General features: G+C 34.7%; 1 protein-coding gene across 2 annotated transcripts in view; it reads right to left on the reverse strand.

Annotated features, from left to right (window-relative positions):
* Positions 1–1,053: 1,053 nt before the first annotated feature.
* The window catches only part of LOC126969444 (uncharacterized), a 74,967-nt gene continuing 56,619 nt past the window's right edge, over positions 1,054–19,401 (reverse strand). Inside the window, exons 3-7 of one of the 2 annotated variants that reach the window (XM_050814875.1) lie at positions 8,315–8,420; positions 7,336–7,478; positions 5,057–5,154; positions 4,634–4,799; positions 1,054–1,309 (exon numbers count right to left, since the gene is read on the reverse strand). In XM_050814875.1, the coding sequence (XP_050670832.1) occupies positions 1,206–1,309; positions 4,634–4,799; positions 5,057–5,154; positions 7,336–7,478; positions 8,315–8,420 (617 nt within the window). In that variant the 3' untranslated portion in view covers positions 1,054–1,205. Of the gene's footprint in view, positions 1,310–3,626; positions 3,793–4,633; positions 4,800–5,056; positions 5,155–7,335; positions 7,479–8,314; positions 8,421–19,401 lie in introns of both variants that reach the window. The other variant, XM_050814874.1, reaches the window with a different exon arrangement.

The following is a 19,401-nucleotide window of genomic DNA, read 5'->3' on the forward strand; positions in this document are numbered from 1 at the left end:
TCTTCTTCTCCTGTTCTCTTCTATTGTGATTTTATCGCGAAATATCGCACCAAATATTACCAATAATTTCGTCATTTATATTTTCAAATTTTCTTTAACTCAGTCTAATCTTAAACAGATTTTATTCATTTGGTATCTCGATACTTTCGCGATAAAATCCCCCATATGTCGTATCTAATAATGTGCTCAGCCAAGACATAGTGTTGTATTTACATCATCAAATTACCAAATCGCGGCAATCCAAAACTTCTTGTTAAAGCAAATTATTAATTACGACTGGAGAAGTAATAATAATTAATTAAATTCGGTTCGGAAATATTGTTCGGAAATGAAATCTTCGACGAAATTTCGCAGTGGTGTAGAGTTTCGCAAAGCCGTGCGCAAAGACTGAAGTGCAAACGTCAGTCATATAAACAGTGCCTATAGTAGAAGATCAATCGCTTCACCAGATTCGGGCCACCCATGAGAAAAGCTGTGTATGATTGATTGAGTCTAGAATTAAAAACGAAATATTTATGGGTGTGGCGTCATACACTGTAACGGCATTCGTTCGAAACTCATAACCATATTGTTCAATGTATGCAGGTCCCCGGTATTTAATACATAAACGCTAAAAACAAATTGTTTTTCGCTTGCCTCTTCTTACACCTCATTTTCAACCTATTCAGTCTACTGTTATCGTCTTGATAGTACGCGTACTCCGGGTAGGGGATATAGGCTCCCGTTACGGGGTCCAGCGGTACCATTATGGGCAGGTCGGTCATCGAAGCCGGCCTATCATCATACGAGGAACTGGAGTCGTAGCCTTTTGGGTCTGCGTATTGTGGACTACTGCTTTCCAATTGGTTGGAAAACTCTGAACTCTGATTGCAGACCGCGACGCTACGACTCGTGTCCGCGGATATATTGGACCGGGATCTCAGTCTCATCGGTCTGGTCGACGAGAAGTCGGAGATCTGGAGGCTTCTGGACCTCGGTCGTAATGTGTCCGGGGGAGTCTCGTCGATACGAGATAAGGTGTGTCTTCGGACGGGTCTGTAGACTTTTTTATCGCCGAGTTTGGGTCGTTTGACTCGGGAGTGTGAGTTGAACGTGTCCATAGAGGATGTGGATGGTTGGTGTTTCAGGGGGTTCCTGGCGGGGGCCTGCGGGGCAGGGGGGTTGGCGAAGTGAGCCGCCGCTACGTCCCTCATCTGGTCGCTTGCTCAGTAGTTGTAGGGCCCGTACTGGGAGCCGTGGTAGTACGGTCCGGGGTACGCCTGGGGTGGGGGATAGCCTGCGTAAGCGTATTGTTGCTTCTGGGGATACACTGTGAAATTATAAAATTAGAATTAGCCGTTGAATTCCTTAATAAAATGATTTAATAATTAGTGAAATGAAAATTATTAACAATGAGATGACATGAAAGGTAACTAAATCCTAAAAATATGATTAAACTAGTGAACGTTTTGACATACGACCACAAAGAGGATGTAAATAGGACGTAATAAGAGGCGGAACTGCCTAAGTTAAAATTTAAATTTAGTTTAGTATGAAACATGCAGTGATTTGACATACGTTTGAAATAGTAGTAATTACAGTATCGCGATTGGCAACGAAGTATAATCCGGCTAAGTTTGAAAGCGAACAGTTGCTTAAAACGTAGTGTATTTCGGCTGTCTCCGTCTTTTACAAGATTTATCTATCAATGACTGCACGATTCATACAATCGAGTCAATCGCTTTTTTCTTGGAGAGTTTCGCTAGGCCGTACAACCAGTCAAAGTGATAAATTAATTATAAAGGACAAGTTGCAGATCAATTCATTGAATACATTTTTTTTTAATCATAATAATGTATCAATAATTATGTCACGCCATTTTTTAATTTTGTATAATTTTCATCAAAAAGGTCCACTAGAATATTGAGAGGTAAATTGAATTGAGCTGATTTACAACAAAAAATGTTACGGCACTTAATATTTATGTTTCAATATAAATTTACCCATAACAACAAAAACCTTATTGGAGTTAATATATCACACACAAAAGAAATCGTTATACAATACCTTCATGCACCCATATGCTTTATAAATTAATATTTACAATAGGTCACTGGCCTGTATAAATACCACTGGACAGGCTGTACCATATGTTTGTGCCTATTTGAAGTGCCACTAGCGAGTGTCCAGAGATCAAATTTTGACCTATAATACAAATGGCTACGAAGGGACGTACGATACTCTGAAGTATTTTTGCATTTTTAATTAAATTCGTTTGTTTTCCGTGATAATTATATCATCAGTTATAAAGTACAATTTTTTTTTACACAGTTTCCCACTATCTATCGATGTTTGCTAAGGTTGTCATCACTAGTTTTAGTATCGCAGACACTCGCTACATGGCCAACAGCGCCAAAATGGCGAATATAAAACAGGCACAAAAGTACTTTGACAGCCGCTAGTCCAATGGTATATATAGTAGAGGTCAGTGCAATAAGTCCAACCTATATCCCCTTTAAATGTAAGTGTTGTTAGCTGTAATGAATTTAGCTTTTGCTATCGTTTGAGTAATTGTTAAGAATTCATTGTTTTAATTAATGATGTATATTTTTACCAACAATATCCCAGAAAATGTTCAAAACAAAAGTATTACGATATTCAAAAGAATTGTTAAAAAACGTTTGTGTGGTAAAGGTTATAACATAAATGACTTTTTTACTGATTCCACAGATTGCGAATGGAGCGACCGCCCTCAGGCTATTAAATAATAAGTTTAATTGTACAATATTACTTTGTAAACATATTTTTGGATGAAAAAAAAGCCCGCTGAGTTTGTTGTGCCCATTCTTCTCAGGTCTGAGGCATTCTTTTTGGAATGGGTGGTAGTTTTTGACTTTCAATAAGTGATGTCACATCCTATTTTGATTGATTGGAGAAAAAATCTGTACTCGCAATATACTAATAATGAATATTTATTCTAATGATATCGATATCTTAATTTACTTTGATTTTCGGTAATAGTATATTATACACGAGGCTGTGGGTTGCAGCCCGAACCGTGGGCGAGGGCGTAAATCAGCCGAGTGTCTAGTGAACAAGTTGCTCACTAGTTTAATACGCACTTTTTCAACACACTTGCGAGGAATAAACAAACATGTGTTGTATAAATTTACAATCAAATTTTTTAGCCATTCAGCCTACTTCAAAATTATGAATTATGAGTGATAAAATGCATATATTTTATAATAAATTATTGCGAATTATAAATAATTTGATAATGAGGGACACATTTATTTATTCCAAAAAATTTAAATGGATTTTCAGCGGCATTAAACCTCTTTGTTGTTACAAAAAAGACTGTAATAACCGGTTAAATTTAAAATGTTCTGTTTACTCTCATACAATATGCAGTTAGGTACTAATTTTTTTTAGGGATTACGACTTTGTAGGGATAATTCTTATATGAACTAGTGTGTTAGTGAACTAGCTCGGTTTATGGCCCTAGAACAGTGTAATAAGTCTCACTTTACGAGGATGTGTGTTGAAAAATATATTATGTATCCTATGTTTTCTAAGCTAATCAGCTTGAAAGGGCTTGTCTGCAAGTGTGAATGATAATGTTTGTGTTAGAATGAATGAAGCATTACCGGGCATGAGGTACTGCATGTTAAGCGCCTCTTCCCGCTCACGTTCACCACGCAAGCAAATGGCCGCCGACGAAAACAAAATGGCGGACAGCAGTGACAGACCGACGCCACACCAAGCGACCATGTACGACCAGTCGTACCAAACGCGACTGTTGTCACGTAATATCTGGTTTATACCATGTGTAATGTTAGTGTAAATGTGTTTTAAAATAATTTTCGATGAATGATTTGTATTAAAATTGTGAGTATTTTGAAAGTAATATAAGACAAGAACAATGGAAAATTATTTTTATATGAATTTTGAATAATTTCGTTAAAATAAACGTGTATTTGTATTATGAGTTCGTGTTACGCAGAAAAGTGTTCCAATCCAAAATGCGGACGAAAATTTTTGTTGTTTTTTTTATTATTTTCAACATGAGACATATAATATAATATAAGTGAGTAAATTGCGAGTATACGTAAATTGCAAAAAAGTTATTTATGTGGGTATGCAGAATTTTAAAACATGTAGCGTAAATAAGGTATCGTAATTATGTACAATCCCGTGTTAAAAGCATGTTAGTTGGCGTAAACCAGATATTAAGAGATTTGTAAAGTCGCATGTAAGTCGCCGTAGCGCCAGTTAACACGTTTCGCGAGAAACATGAAAAGAAAGAAAGCATTTTTGTTAGTATTTCGTCAAAAAATAGTTAAGACTATTACCTATATGTTACAAAAAAAAATATTCAATACATAGTTACGTCATAATAATATGTGTAAGTATAAATAATAAATACTTATAAGTTATAGTTTAAGTAAGTAAGTAGATATTCCTATTAAATATTAATTATTATAGATATTAAATATAAATAAATTAAAATATTAAACAATACATAAATAAAAACTATCTAAACAAATTTACAACCTAAACACACCATCCATCCAAAACCGCCAAGCGTTAATCTTATACCTCACAAAATGGCCGCCACCACAAAATGGCGGCCAACACAAGATGGCGGTCTAACCTGGCATTATGTACTGCACGTTATTTTGTTGCTCACGCCGCTTCTCTTTGCTCAAACAAATGGCAGCTGAGAAGAATATAACAGAGCTTCCAAACGCAACTCCGACTGACAACCAGGCTAGTATGTACGACCAATCGTACCAAATCGATGAGTTGTCTTTTAATACCTGTTGTTTTACAAACTTACAGTTAAATTACACCTGCTTATAACTATAAACAGTTCAAATAAAAGTACTTCAACAATATCCCTTGTTTACATGTTATAAAAATATTCCCAAATTGTGAATGTTTTTTTTTTTCATTTTTGTTTAAATTACTGATATCTGCAGTATTTGTAGTCTTCGGAATACGAAAATGTTTGCTTATTTTATATATCTATTTAAATGTTACACTAAATTTAACAATATAAAATAGACACACTTACGTTAGGCCACTGCTGGTAAAATTCTTCGCCGACAACTTTCTCTTTTTCGTAGAACTCCACACCATGCCATAACGCCATCGCACCGGCAGCCAATAAACCTGTAATCAGTTACGTATCTATACAGGATACCAAATTATAGTGATTAAAATTATTGGCTAAAAATAGCATGCCATACTTAGTAATAAGGCAATTCGTTCAGTCATTGGACTGTTGATTAAGATAGGTGTAAAGAGGCCTAGCCTATCTTAATTTTAATATATATAAATTACGTCACACGTTGTTTGTCCGCAATGGACTCCTAAACTAATGAACGGATTTTAATGGGGATTACTTCATCGAGTGCAGTTTAGTCCTACTTGAGAGATAGGATAGTTTTTATTTCGATTTGTGACCCATAATTATTTTTAATTAATATTTGTTTTGTGTGGACATATTTTGTACCTATCAGAGAATTTATTGACGCAGCGTTTGACAGTTCTGCTGTGAAACAATTTCATTATAGTTAACAACAGGGAGCAATGACGTTCATAATATAGAACGTCATTCACAGGGAGCATATTTTACAAACTAATTCTTGGTGTTATGAAATATTATTGACAAATTCATAAACAATCAGTATTTTATTTATTATGCACAGAACGTCTGTCGGGTCAGCTAGTTATAATATAATAATAGATATGTATATACATTACGCAAGATGAGAGAGACCATACACTTTGTAGCTCGTTTCGTAGATCGTATACACTACTATAGCGTATATACGATCTGACAGACCGATAATGCGTGACCATTTTGTTTTGGCAATGTGCTCATGAACTATTAATTCAGAACAATAATTATTATGGATTTCCGCAAAATAACGCCTAATCTAATTAAGTAAAATTTCTAAAAAAATTCTTTATTGCCAAAGAATATAAAATAAATATATTATAAAGCTGCAGTGTTTGAACGCGCTAATCTCTGGTACTACTGGTCCGATTTGAATAATTCTTTCAGTGTTGGGAGTCCATTTATCGAGGAAGGCTATAGGCTATGTTTTTTATTTTCAAAATTAGGGATCCGTTATAAAATTGCTATTTTGTAACACAATGTGTAAAATCGAAAACCTATTTTGCGTGCGCTGCAAAAACAATAGAACAAAATGATGTACAGGCTATAATATAGGCAATATTTTATTACTTATAAAACTATCGCGTGAATTATACTTTATATAGCAAAACAACGTTTGCCGGGTCAGCTAGTATAAAATAAACTTAACATTTATTTTATAATAAGTACATTTTTCGAATATTTTTAAGCAGTTTAACAAAATGAAAATATAAATTTAGTTGTTTGTTATTGTCGTTATGGTTATGGTAATATTTATTCATGAGTTGTAGACATAGCTATACTTAACAATACAATTTATTGCACCGGTCTGCAGTCTCCCAGACACTCATATACATCTCTGGATTCTTATCAACGCCCTTTGAATCGTCGTTATATTTAAAAAACTCTTTATAAGGAACGAAAAACACACAACACCTTCAAATTATAATATTCATTAAAATCTTAATTATGGTAACAAAAATTACTAAAATATAAAAAAATAACTGTTCGGCGCCTGATTTCCTGCTAAAATCTCAGCTGATATAGCTCAGTTGTTGTGTTAGTGCAGACGACACCAACACAACCTCGCCATACTTGAAGTTGACAATTGCTGTAATCTTCTCATTGTAATTAATTTGTGTATCAAAGGACATGAATTAATATTATACTATGTTGATTTTGTCGTATTTTCTAAATATAATAAAAAGGCAAATGTGTGGTTATATGAAACCACGCTGCAAGTGAAACTTTTTCTCACAAAATAACATGTTAATATGAGCATAAAAAACCAAAATTCATATATTATACTTTACATATTCATAAAATAAAAATAGAATGTAATAAAAACAACCTTTATGAGGTTGAGGTTCGAACCTACTTTCCCTCTCAGGAACCAGAGCTTAAATCTGACACCTTGGACCGCGTGGCCAAACTGACTTGTAAACAGTAGTTGAAATTAATGAAACACCTTCAACCCTCTTACAAGCAGCCGGTTGTAATGCGATAGATGGTTTTTTTGAAAATTTGATGTAATAAAAGTTTCACTTTAATATTATTATATATAAATAATTGTAATAAATATTAAATTATATTTGTCTGAATGTCATAAGAGACTACACATACACACATGATCTCTGGTGAAGTAGTACGTATCATACGATTTTGGGAGCCTTTAAATAATGTTTACCCACATGTAACAAGCATTAGGATCGCAGTAGCGGTGATGTTGCCAGGGCTTCGCTTCCAGCAGCCGACCACTCCAGTCCAGAAGGCGATGAAGAGAGACAGGAAAGCCACGATGAATAGGGCGACGGTGGAACGCGCCATATGTAGCCTGGAACAGCATCGAGAAACTATTATTGATACGAGAACTTTGAATTACATATAACACGGAATAACACAGAAAAAGAAGTATATTGAAATATTATAAAAAATACGAAAAAAATTTGCACAAAAACGCACCAGCTGCCCCTATATGTGAACTTGTATTGTCTCTGTAATATAAATTGAATAAATTTTGAAAAATGTAGATTTGAAAAAATAATGCGTGAATAAAATAATGATTTGAAACGTCAAAAACTATCACCCATTCGAAAGTGTTACCAACAGACATGACGTGAGCGCGAATCACGAGATTTGAAAAGGACTCCTGAATAGGACAAATTTTGGCAGTGAAGTAACGTTTCTTTACACTTTCTCGTAAGCATCAAACACTACTGTTCTTCCTTCTTATTGTTTTAATCACACCTTCCTTTTAACACGCTTTTTATTAGCTTCACCTGTATGTGTGTTTGTTTGCAACCGACTCATTTGGGCGCGATTTTGACCCACTTTAAACGGCCAGATTTCCTTCAAACTTCGTAGATTTATCGAGGACCGATGACAATACATTACTTTGATAAAATTATTCCATTTTTCAATTTACAAAATAAAATTTTTGTTATTTTATGTAATTATGTATCGTCGATAAGGCAGGAATTGATATTGATTTTAAATTTCAGACATTATCTTCCAACCGAAGCATGTTTTTTAGTTTTTTTTTTTTAATATTTTTATTATATCTTTTGCTAATATGACGCATCGAACACTTGTTGTTGTAATCACAGAATATAACATATCTATTCAATATTATTATTGGTCGTGTAAAAATTTATGATTTGCAACTTGTACCTGTTCATAGCATCATCGGAAAGGCCCTTGGTCTCGTTGTTCTCGTCTGGGATGAAATAGTCGACATTGCTGCAGTGAGTTTCCACCGGTGACAGATAAATCTCAACTGAAATTAAGAAAAAAATACAATTAAGTAGCTATATTATGTTTTTATTGTTTACGAATTTAATCAGTTTGTAAATAATTTCATTATATTTATAGGTACATAGGTTTTTTACCATTTTTACAGTTTGCTTACTACTACTACTACTTATATAGTTGCAGGCAGTTGTAAGTACTATCTCCCCTTACTGAGTATACGAAGCTTTTTAGAGACTAATTAGGCCTTGTCTTCCAAGTGACCACGGAACTGAACGTCACTCGGTTTATGCGCCATGTACGCCGGTAGAAAGTTATTATAATAAATTAGTATTACTGTGACCACGGACTAGTAAAAAAATAAGGACTCCGTGTCACTTTACATAACAGTGTAGCAACAAAACAAGCCGATTAACGTGTAAATACATAACCCCACGCACACACTTACACTACTACAGGCTGATAGGCGGCCATTATGAGAATTGTCATCGTCTGTGACAGATCAGTTTGCGTTTCAATAAAATATTTTAAAAATGCCGTCGTGCGTTGTGAAAAAGTATAAAAACGATACTATATAAGTATTTGTGTCCATATATGATTATTTAAGGGAGAAAAAATTTGTAACTAGTATCCCCCGTAACCGCACACACACTAGCATAACGGTGCTTCACTTGCTAATATCACGGCGCGGAGTCTTTCTTTCTTTACTCGTCCGTGACTGTGACTCGTGAATATATTCTTATTGTAAGTTGTAAGCCTGCTGCTCAACAGGCAAACAGGTAACCATATATATGATATCATATATATATATATGATATCATATATATATATATATATATATATGATAAAATATTAAAGAGTGTAACTATAATCTTTATATGCGGAGTCTTGAGCGCAGAGCCCATGAAGGGTTCCGTAGCAGCAAGTAACATAATATAAAAGTTCGTTAATAATAATAATATTTGAGTTGGTTGAATGAAGGAGAAGAAGAAATTGCGTTTTACGATTTTTTTTTAGTTTTATCATTCTCTTATTGTAGAAGTTACAAAGGGAGGGGGGGGGACATTTTACCACCTTGAAAGTGTCTCTCGCGCAAACAATTCAGTTTAGAAAAAAAAATGATATTTGAAACCTCAATATCATTTTTGAAGACCTTTCTATAGACACCTCCCGTATGGGTTTGACGAAAAAATTTACTGTCTTTTTTTCTATTTCTGTTTGAAAATCTTAATCCGGTTCACAGAATAGTTACCAAGTTTCAACAGTATAGTTCTTATAGTTTCGGAAAAAAGTGGTGTGTCTGTGACATACGGACGGACGGACAGACAGACAGACATGACGAAACCATAAGGGTTCCGTTTTTTGCTATTTGGCTACCGAATACTAAAAAAGTAAGTACATTATACACGCTGTTGAAGGAGGACGGTTTTAGTGGAAGCTTCTTTGCAGAGGATACCAGCTAAGTGGACACTACAGTGAAGTATTATTTACCATCAAGCAGTAATATTATTATGTATGGCTTTGAAGGGATGCCGTAGCTAGTAAAGGCTAGTAGTTGTCATAATGGCGCGGGGTGCAAGGGGCGCCTATCAAGTATCAACCAACGTACAATCAATGTTCTGCACGAGTTAAGGCGAAATGTAAGCAGAAAGCACGCAAACAAGGTGTATTTAGACAAGTTTTGTCGTGAAAATATAGAATTTGGAGCTATGAACACTACTTTATCCTTTTTTCTCGGAATGACACATTTGTTTAGTGCTTGCTACTCTCAAGAAAGTTATTCTTATAGCGTGTACTTTTTTTATGTAGGTACATTTATTCAGATTAGTAAACAATAATTAGGATTGTAAGCATATTTCCACGCAATAATTTTTAAAATATTGGCTTTGTTACATAGATGGCGGGCCGATAGCCGTGAACTAATATCACTCAAGGTCGCTGGCAATTAGTGTCGCCTTAAGTCATTCAATTCCCATTGCTGGAGCCCATACTTCTTCATTATTTCAAATTGAGATGCTGCGTCATACTAACGTCATACAACCTAAAGGACACGTCATGGCTATGAGCAATGCTATTTCGCATATATTCGCATGATGAATATTCAATAAAGAATGCACAACCAATATACAAACATGAGTATAATATAATGAAAATTGTAAATCATTGTTCTACTCATACGGAAAACAATAATAATTCTTTACAACAATAAACAAGCAAACAATCCCAGTAAGTGTTTAACATCAGATGAACTCACAGAAAAATAATTTATTAATCTGTATGAAAATTTGCGATGAAAAAAATACAAACGATGCCTATATCATATTAGAAGATATGAATAAAAGTTATCAACGGAAAGAACCTTAAAACTATTGAGAGAATTTCTTCATTTGTATTTCATAATAACATTGGGTATTAATAACATTTATGTAACAGTAATGTATAGACAAACGAGCGTACGGGTCACCGGTGTTAAATGATCGCCACCGCCACCCACATTCCTGCGACATCAGAGGAATCCAGGAGCGTTTCCGGCCTTTAAGGAAGGTGTTCGAGCTTATTTGAAGGTAAAAATGTCGTATCTTTGCGGAAACACCGCACAAGGAAGCGCATTCCACAGCTTTGTAGTACGTGGAAGAAAGTTCCTTGAAAACCACACTTTGGAGGAACGCCACAAATCCAGATGGTGGGGATGATATCCTAATTTGTGGCTTGTCATGCGAAGGTGGATTTCGGCGGGAATCACTTAAAGACCTCTTCATAACACTTGGCCAATGCCAGCTTTAAGTATTGCCGTGCTCTATGTATGAAGCCCAGCTTCTTCGAAGCCAATATGGCTTAGCCATCCAGATGATCGCTCGAGATTTCTTAATTACGGATCTAACCGGTACATCGGTACAGATATATTAATAAAATGGATTCCAAAAGGTATCCAACCCAATAACAAAATGTACAACAACTAATAAAAAAAATTGACCTTATTGAAGGAGTCTTTTAAAACTGCTAAGCAAGAAAAAATTACAAAATTGTTTAAGCCATATCCAAAGCCTGAAGATATAATTAATCAATATGGTGAGAAATTTAAATTAAATTGATTTTTTATATATATTTGTTTTTATTTGGTCTCCTAGGAACGCATACCCTATAATTCTAAATTACCATTCCATATTCGCGAAAAATTTGTATTCTCGGCATATTTCGGACCAGGCAAATAAAGAACTTTTTATGTATAGTGCACAGGTACTCTATTTAATGTAGGTTAACAATTTATAATAGGTAGAACAACTATTGTTCCACTGACACTTTTTAATAGCTGCACCTGTATGTATGTTTGTTTGTAACAGACTCATTTGGGCGCGATTTTGACCCACTTTAAGAATTATCGAAGACCGATATAAATACATTAATTTGATAAAATTATTCCATTATTCAATTTGCAAAATAAGATTTTTGTTAATTTATATAATTTTCATGTATCATCTATAAGACAGGAATTGATGTTAATTTTAAATTTCTACCATTATCTTAACCGATTTAACTAATATTAGGAAATTTTCGAATACCAAAGAGAATTTTTAATTCAACAATAGAAATACTTAAATAATAAAAAGCAATAAATAAACCAAACTAAAAAGTAGGAAATATTTTCTATTTTTTAGTTAAATTTTCTATAAAAAGCGTGTTTTTTTAGTTTTTTTTAACTACTATTTATTTACACAAATAAAATTTGTAAAACAAAATTTTATGAACGATGCGAGATTCAAACCCACGACCTCCGGCGTTCCGTGCCGGTGCTCTAACCAACTGAGCTAACCGTTCGAGTACCGCCTCGTTATAAAATTCTGTTTTTATTTTTTTAAGTATTATTTGTTATTTATTTAAGTATTAGGTATACACAAGAGTATAAAGTTAAAAACAAACATTATTTTCAGTTTATTACAAAATATATATTAACTAGAGAGCTATTAAATCAACCCAACACGTTTTAGAAATTAATAATGATTTATATGGAGGCAGTGAAAGGTATCGTTGCTTTTCCAATCAATTTATTATTCATAATTAAGTGAATGTAAATGTAATTACAGAATTACGTCATATTCAATATATTCTCCTACTAGTTGATGGCCGCGACGTCGTCCGCGAGGACAATATAAGCAGAAAATACTATTTCTACATCCACAGCGTAATAATATACAGCCTATATGTTGTCCCGACATCTTGTTAATATTCATGCAGAATTTGAATTAAAACTATTTAGTAATTTTTGTCTTATTCTCGGACATACCGACAGTTTATTCGACGCTTTAATAAGGACGGCAACGCCCTGCTCGACCTGAAACCAAACTGGTGATGGAGAATACTAAATCCCTGCTCTTGAAGAAACAAGAAATCCACGAAGCAGCAAATCTATTGCAATTACCTAATTTGTAAATAAGCTAATCTTGATCGATCAGCTCTCGATATTTGGGCAAGTTTAGCTGGTCTTAGATAGCTACAATTGCAGTACATACAAAGTTATGTAAGAACTTGAACTGGAGTCTCTAACGAACGCTCACCGGTTCCATCCTTACTACCGGACTATGCAAGCTTAAATGACACAAAGCCAAACACAGTTACTATTTACAAAAAAAAATATGTACTTTATTACGTTTATTCCTGAAGTATAAATAACACGGCCGAAATTAATTCCAAATGCAAAAATACTTCAGAGTATTGTACGTTTCTCTCGCAGCCATTTGTAGTATACGTGAAAATTAATTCTCTGGACGCTCGCGAGTGGCGCTTCCAATAGGAACAAAAAAAATTGTTGTCTAACAGTTCCATAACTGTCCAGTGGTATTTACAGGTCAGTGTGCGTGACCAATTTTGAATTGTCAATGTGTGCATTAGCTAGTGCCTAATATTCAAAATACTAAGGAAATCATTCCAATCGTGGCTGCCTATTTACGACTTGTCAAAGGAAATAGATTAAAGTAACAAAAGATTTCGCTTTCCTTTATTATCTTGCATTATGGACCTAGGCATCTTAAAAAGTGTGAACAGCATAACTTTAATACCAGACATAAATATAAAATTGCTATACCCAGTTTTAGAACCACTAAGGCAAATAAGTCATTTTTGGGGAAATTCTGTTAGATTATATTATAATAAGCTCCCCACGACCATAACAGAATTGCCTGACAAAACATTCAAGACATATATAAAAACTGTTTTAATGGGAAAAGGTTACTATAATTAAGGAATATATTGAGGATAAAGAAGTTTGGAGTACGGTATCATGCATATCGCAAGTCTCTGCGACCCTGTAGCATCCACTGACGTATTTTTAATTACTTACGTAATTTACTTTTTGATGCTTTTGCGCACTTGTGAACATTTTATGACTATTTACAGATGATTTTTGTAAGTTTCCGTAAATAAAATTTTTTCATTTCGTTTTCATATTATTAGGTCCTTACATATGCAATTGGCGTTTTGTATAGGAGGAACAAAAAGTCGAATATTTTTAAATATTATATATTTAATTATTCAAAGTATGAACCATTGTTTTCTATGCACTTTTGCCATCTCATAGGTAGTTCATTGATCCCTTTACTAAAAAAACCAGTCGGACGGGAATCAATAAAATCTGTGAAGGCGATTTGGACTGCCCAGAGCATCAGAGTTAAATTTTTTCCCTTGCAAGAAGTTGTCCAAATTTTGAAAAAAATGGTAATTTGTTGGAGCAAGGTCCGGGGAGTACGGAGGATGTCTTAGACATTCCAATTGAAGCTCTTCTAATTTGGTAGTCGTCTGTTGTGCAGTGTGTGGTCTAGCGTTGTCGTGAAGTAGCAGTGGCGTGGAGCGATTGACCAGCCTAGGTTGTTTAGCCGCTAGCTTTTCCATCATGGTTTGCAATTGCTGACAATAGACATCAGCCGTAATAGTCTGGCCAGATTTGAGAAAACTGCAATGAACAATACCGGCACTAGTCCACCAAACGCTTACAAGTAACTTTTTAGGGGTTAATTTTCGCTTGGGGCAGGATTTGGCTGGCTGGCCGGGATCCAATCATTGCGCTGAGCGCTTCCGATTATCGTAAAGAATCCATTTTTCATCACAGGTAATGATTCAGTTTAAAATACCTTCATTATTGTGCCGGTTCAGTAATGTAACGCAGCAGTCGACGCGCGTTTGCCGGTATGCTTCAGTCAATTCGTGAGGTACCCACCTTTACAGCTTTTTAATCTTCCCAATTTGCTTCAAGTGAATTAGAACAGTTTTATCACTAACACCGCAGCCTAATATCCTTCAATACTTCATTATCAACTTGGGTCTCAGGCCGTCCACGGGGCTTGTTCTGCAGGTCGAAATTTCCAGAACGAAAACGATGGAACCAAAAACGAACTGTGTTTTCTTTTGCAACATGACACATCATTCACCCTTCGAGTCGTTTCCGCAGCACTAGTGCCACGGCGGAACTCGTACTCGTAAATAATGCAATACTTTAAGTTTTCCATTTTGTAAAATGAGTGACGCAAACAGAAAAAAACAAATGAATGACGGTCATCGAAGCACAAATACATGAGTAAATGGCTGTACAAATTTGAATTTGGAATTCCTTACCAAAGAGGAGAACATCGTGATTAAAGTGGGTAGTACGAAATACGCCAATTTCATATGTAAGGACCTAATATGAAAATTTTACTTAGCATATTATGCTAAGTAAAATTGTCGTGTTGACTCCACCAATGTGAAAACCAATACATTTACCAGTCACGTTTCCCAAACCAAACACGATAAGTAGGTTCGCAAACACATAATCGGGTCTAGATGACATTTCGAGTAGCTCGTGCCGCGGAGAAAGTATAGCGTCCTTCTTACCAACAGGTGTGGATTCCGTTAATCGTTGGACACTCGTCGCATAATTAATGGTCGATTTACGTGTAAATACTGGCTATTACATCTACTTTTTATCTAACATTTCTAATGATATCTTTAATTACATTTAGTGTTAGTTTTCTTGAATAAATCACAGCTTTGTACAGATATTTATAATGATCGTTCGTTACTGTAAACATTTGTTTATTTAAAATACTTCTTTTTACGATTAAAGAGTACGTAATTATAACTGAATTTTAATATTTCTTTTATTTTCACTTTATTGTCAATGTAGACGCATTTTAATCCTTTCGAAAGATAAAATATGTAGATGTGTAAGTAGTATGTGATAAGTAGCTATTTATTTGATTAGTTTATAGAATAGATATCAACGAGTACTCATGATTATATTAACGAGAACATATTTTGATCTACTTGCATGGATCATGCTTATGCTTCCTGTAGTAAGAGTGAGAAACTCTTGAAAAGGGAAAAGTTTGAAAAAACATAGAAACTGCCAAAGCCACTTATGAAATAGCCTGCCCATTACAATGCAGTGCCGATCTAGATTATTGATTGACGCTCCAACAGCAGTGGGAGGCTCCTTTGCACAGGATGCCGGCTAGATTACGGGTACCACAACGGCGCCTATTTCTGCCGTGAAGCAGTAATGTGTAAACATTACTGTGTTTCGTTCTGTAGGGCGCGGTAGCTAGTGAAATTACTGGGCAAATGACTTAACATCTTATGTCTCAAGGTGACGAGCGCAATTGTATTGACGCTCAGACTTTTTGGATTTTTCAATAATCCTGAGGGGCCACTGCATTGTAATGGGTAGGGCGTATCAATTACCATCAGCTGAACGTCCTTTTTCAGGTAGTGAAATTACTGGGCAAATGAGATTTAACATGTTATGTGTATTAACCTTTTGAGATATTTTATATTCATTTTGATTAACTCAAAAATGACCAATCGACAGAAGCAAAATTTTCAAATCAACGCAGATGAAGTCACGGGCAGCAGTAAGCATTATTATATAATTGTAGAAATCACTTAACAGCTGTAATATGTTTCGCAAGTTATGTTAATCGTAAATCTACGAATTTAATCATATTTATTATTTGCCTATTATCGACAAGAAACATTAGATAATCTAATATATAAAATTCTCATGTCGAGGTGTTTGTAGTTAAACTCCTTCGAAACGGCTTGACCGATTCTCATGACATTTTGAGTCGGACAAAATCTATTTTTCATCCCCTAAGTGTTAAGGGTGGGCCACGACAATTTTATTTTTTATTTTTTTGACATTTTTTTTAAATTTGTTTGATTATGAGTCAGCGTTGAAAAATACAAACAACTTCAAATTTTCCCCCATATACGATCAACAGTTACTTTTGTATCGCGATTTTAATATCGGCAATACAACGTTTGCTGGGTCAGCTAGACTTATATATAAAATTCGTGTGTTTGTTACCAAACTCCTCCGAAACGGCTAAAACAATTTGTTTGAAAATTTGTGTGTATATTGGGTAAGTCTGAGAATCGACCAACATCTATTTTTCATACCCCTAAATGATAAGGGTCTTTGACCCCAAACTTTTTTTTTTTGATAATTTATTTTATTTTTATTTTATTATGATTCAGCATTAAACATAACTTAACATTTTCACCCGTCTACGATAAACACCTATTTTTGTATCGAGATTTTAATATTATTCTATTCCATTCACAGATACGCAATATGGCAATCGAATATAATGATTATTGTAGTACTATAAATTTTATATACGATATATTTGGTAGGTCTGAGAATCGGTCGTCATCTATTTTTTATACTGCAAAAATTTTAATTATTGAATTTTTTTATTAGGTACTTTAATTGGCAATACGACGTTTGCTGGGTATCTTATCTTATATATAAAATTCTCGTGTCACAATGTTCGTTCCCGTACTCCTCCGAAACGGCCACCGCCCTTAACATTTAGGGGGATGAAAAATAGATGTTGGCCGATTCTCAGACCTACTCAATATGCTCACAAAATTTCATGAGAACCGGTCAAGCCGTTTCGGAGGAGTACGGGAACGAACATTGTGACACGAGAATTTTATATATAAGATAAGATAAGGTCCACACGATTTTTTTTTTTAATTTTTTGACATTTTTTTTTAATTTTTTTTGATTATGAGTCAGCATTAAAAAATACATTCAACTACAAATTTTCACCCATCTCCGATCAACAGTTACTTTTGTATCGCGATTTTAATATCGGCAATACAACGTTTGCTGGGTCAGCTAGTATTGTATATAAAATTCTCGTGCCACAATGTTAGTTATCGTACTTCTCCGAAACGGCTTTACTGATTTTTACCAAATTTTATATGAATATTCAGTAGGTCTGAGAATCGGCTACTATCGATTTTCATCACCCTAAATGTTAAGGGTGATCCACCCCAATTTTTTTTTTATTTTTTTTTGGACGTAATTTTTTGTTTTTATTTTTTTATGATGAAGCATTAAAAATACATACAACCCTAAATGTTCAACCCCTATTTTTGTATCGCGATTTTTATATTATTCTGTTCCACGAACAAATCCGCTATAGGGTTGCAAGATAGCAATGGATCAATGGATCAATACTTACAATAATTGTAGTACGATAAATTTGGTAGGTCTGAGAATCGGTTGCATCTACTTTTTACACCCCAAAAAAATTTTTATTACTTTATATAGCAATACAACGTTTGCTGGGTCAGCTAGTATAATATAAACTTTATTTATTCAATGAATTAAATTGTACATGTCCGCGTTATGCTTTACTGAAACCAAAGTCCATTCGTGCAATAATAACAAAACAAAAACTATGCAAAATACCGTCTAGTCAACGTATCATCAATACATCGGTAATTTTAGAGTATCAACATGCCGGAGATGGCAGTTGACATGAATTCTGTTCAGTTTTTAATGTTTAACAAATTTATAACACCCTGCGAGTTGAAATAGGGATGGAAGCATTCACATTAATCTCTGTGACTTTAGCTAGTCGTCAGAATTTTAGAGGAAACTTTTTATTGGTGATTTTTGAAGGCCTACCTGAATCTGACGTCACTGAGATGTCGGCCTGCCTCAACGTCCGGTGATTACACGCATACAATATATTTCTATTCTATGTGTTACGCAAACACACACACACACTCACACACAGGTTTTATTACTATGTTAGTAAAGGATAAAACCTCGAAAACATCTACTCGTTACTATTTTGAGTTTTATTTATGATCAATCACTTCTTTTTTTTAAGTTTTTTTTAATGATAATTAGGACGACACGAGCACCACGTTCAGTTGATGGAAATTCATATTTGATACGCCCTGCCCAATTCTGAGCGGCACTACAACTATGCTCGTGAGCGCAACTGCCTTGAGACATAAGATGTTAAGTATCATTTGCCCAGTAATTTCACTAGCTACGGCGCCCTTCAGACCGAAACACAATAATGCTTACACATTACTACTTCACGGCAGAAATAGGCGCCGTTGTGGTACCCATAATCTAGGCGGCATCTTGTGCCAAGGTGCCTCCCACTGGCAAGATCTTTGGCATTCATAAGCGTCATTTTGACCTAATTGAATAAATTATTATTCTTCCTTCTGAAATGTCTGTCTATCTGTCAAACACCATTCCAAAGAAACGCATATTTTTCAATTAGAAGTTGATTTCAAATATCTCGTTATAACAGAACACTTAGAATTACAGTTTTATTTTAATAGATATAAAAATTCAATTTTACAGTTGTGTGTTTGATATATTTGCATATCGATGTATGGTACGTAATGTTTTCTGTGTCGGTGTGATATTTTTATGGGAAAGCAAACTGCACTTAAGTTCGCATGGGGTTCCATGCAATGCACAAGTCAGATTCACACTTCACCGATTTTTTAAGGAATCGATAAGGCTATACGCGGATAGCGTCTCCGTTGGGTTACATACTCTCTGTTGGTGCTAGACAGATGATACTGCATTTACAGCAACGAGGTCACACACGAGTCTATTCATATTTATTCAAGATTCCATGTAACGATTCTCACAATTATTCCTAGTAATAAGCAAACAACTGAGAAATTTTACACTCGAGGAAACAACAATAATT

Source organism: Leptidea sinapis, chromosome 18, assembly GCF_905404315.1.
Source record: "Leptidea sinapis chromosome 18, ilLepSina1.1, whole genome shotgun sequence".
Taxonomy (NCBI): Eukaryota; Metazoa; Arthropoda; class Insecta; order Lepidoptera; family Pieridae; genus Leptidea; species Leptidea sinapis.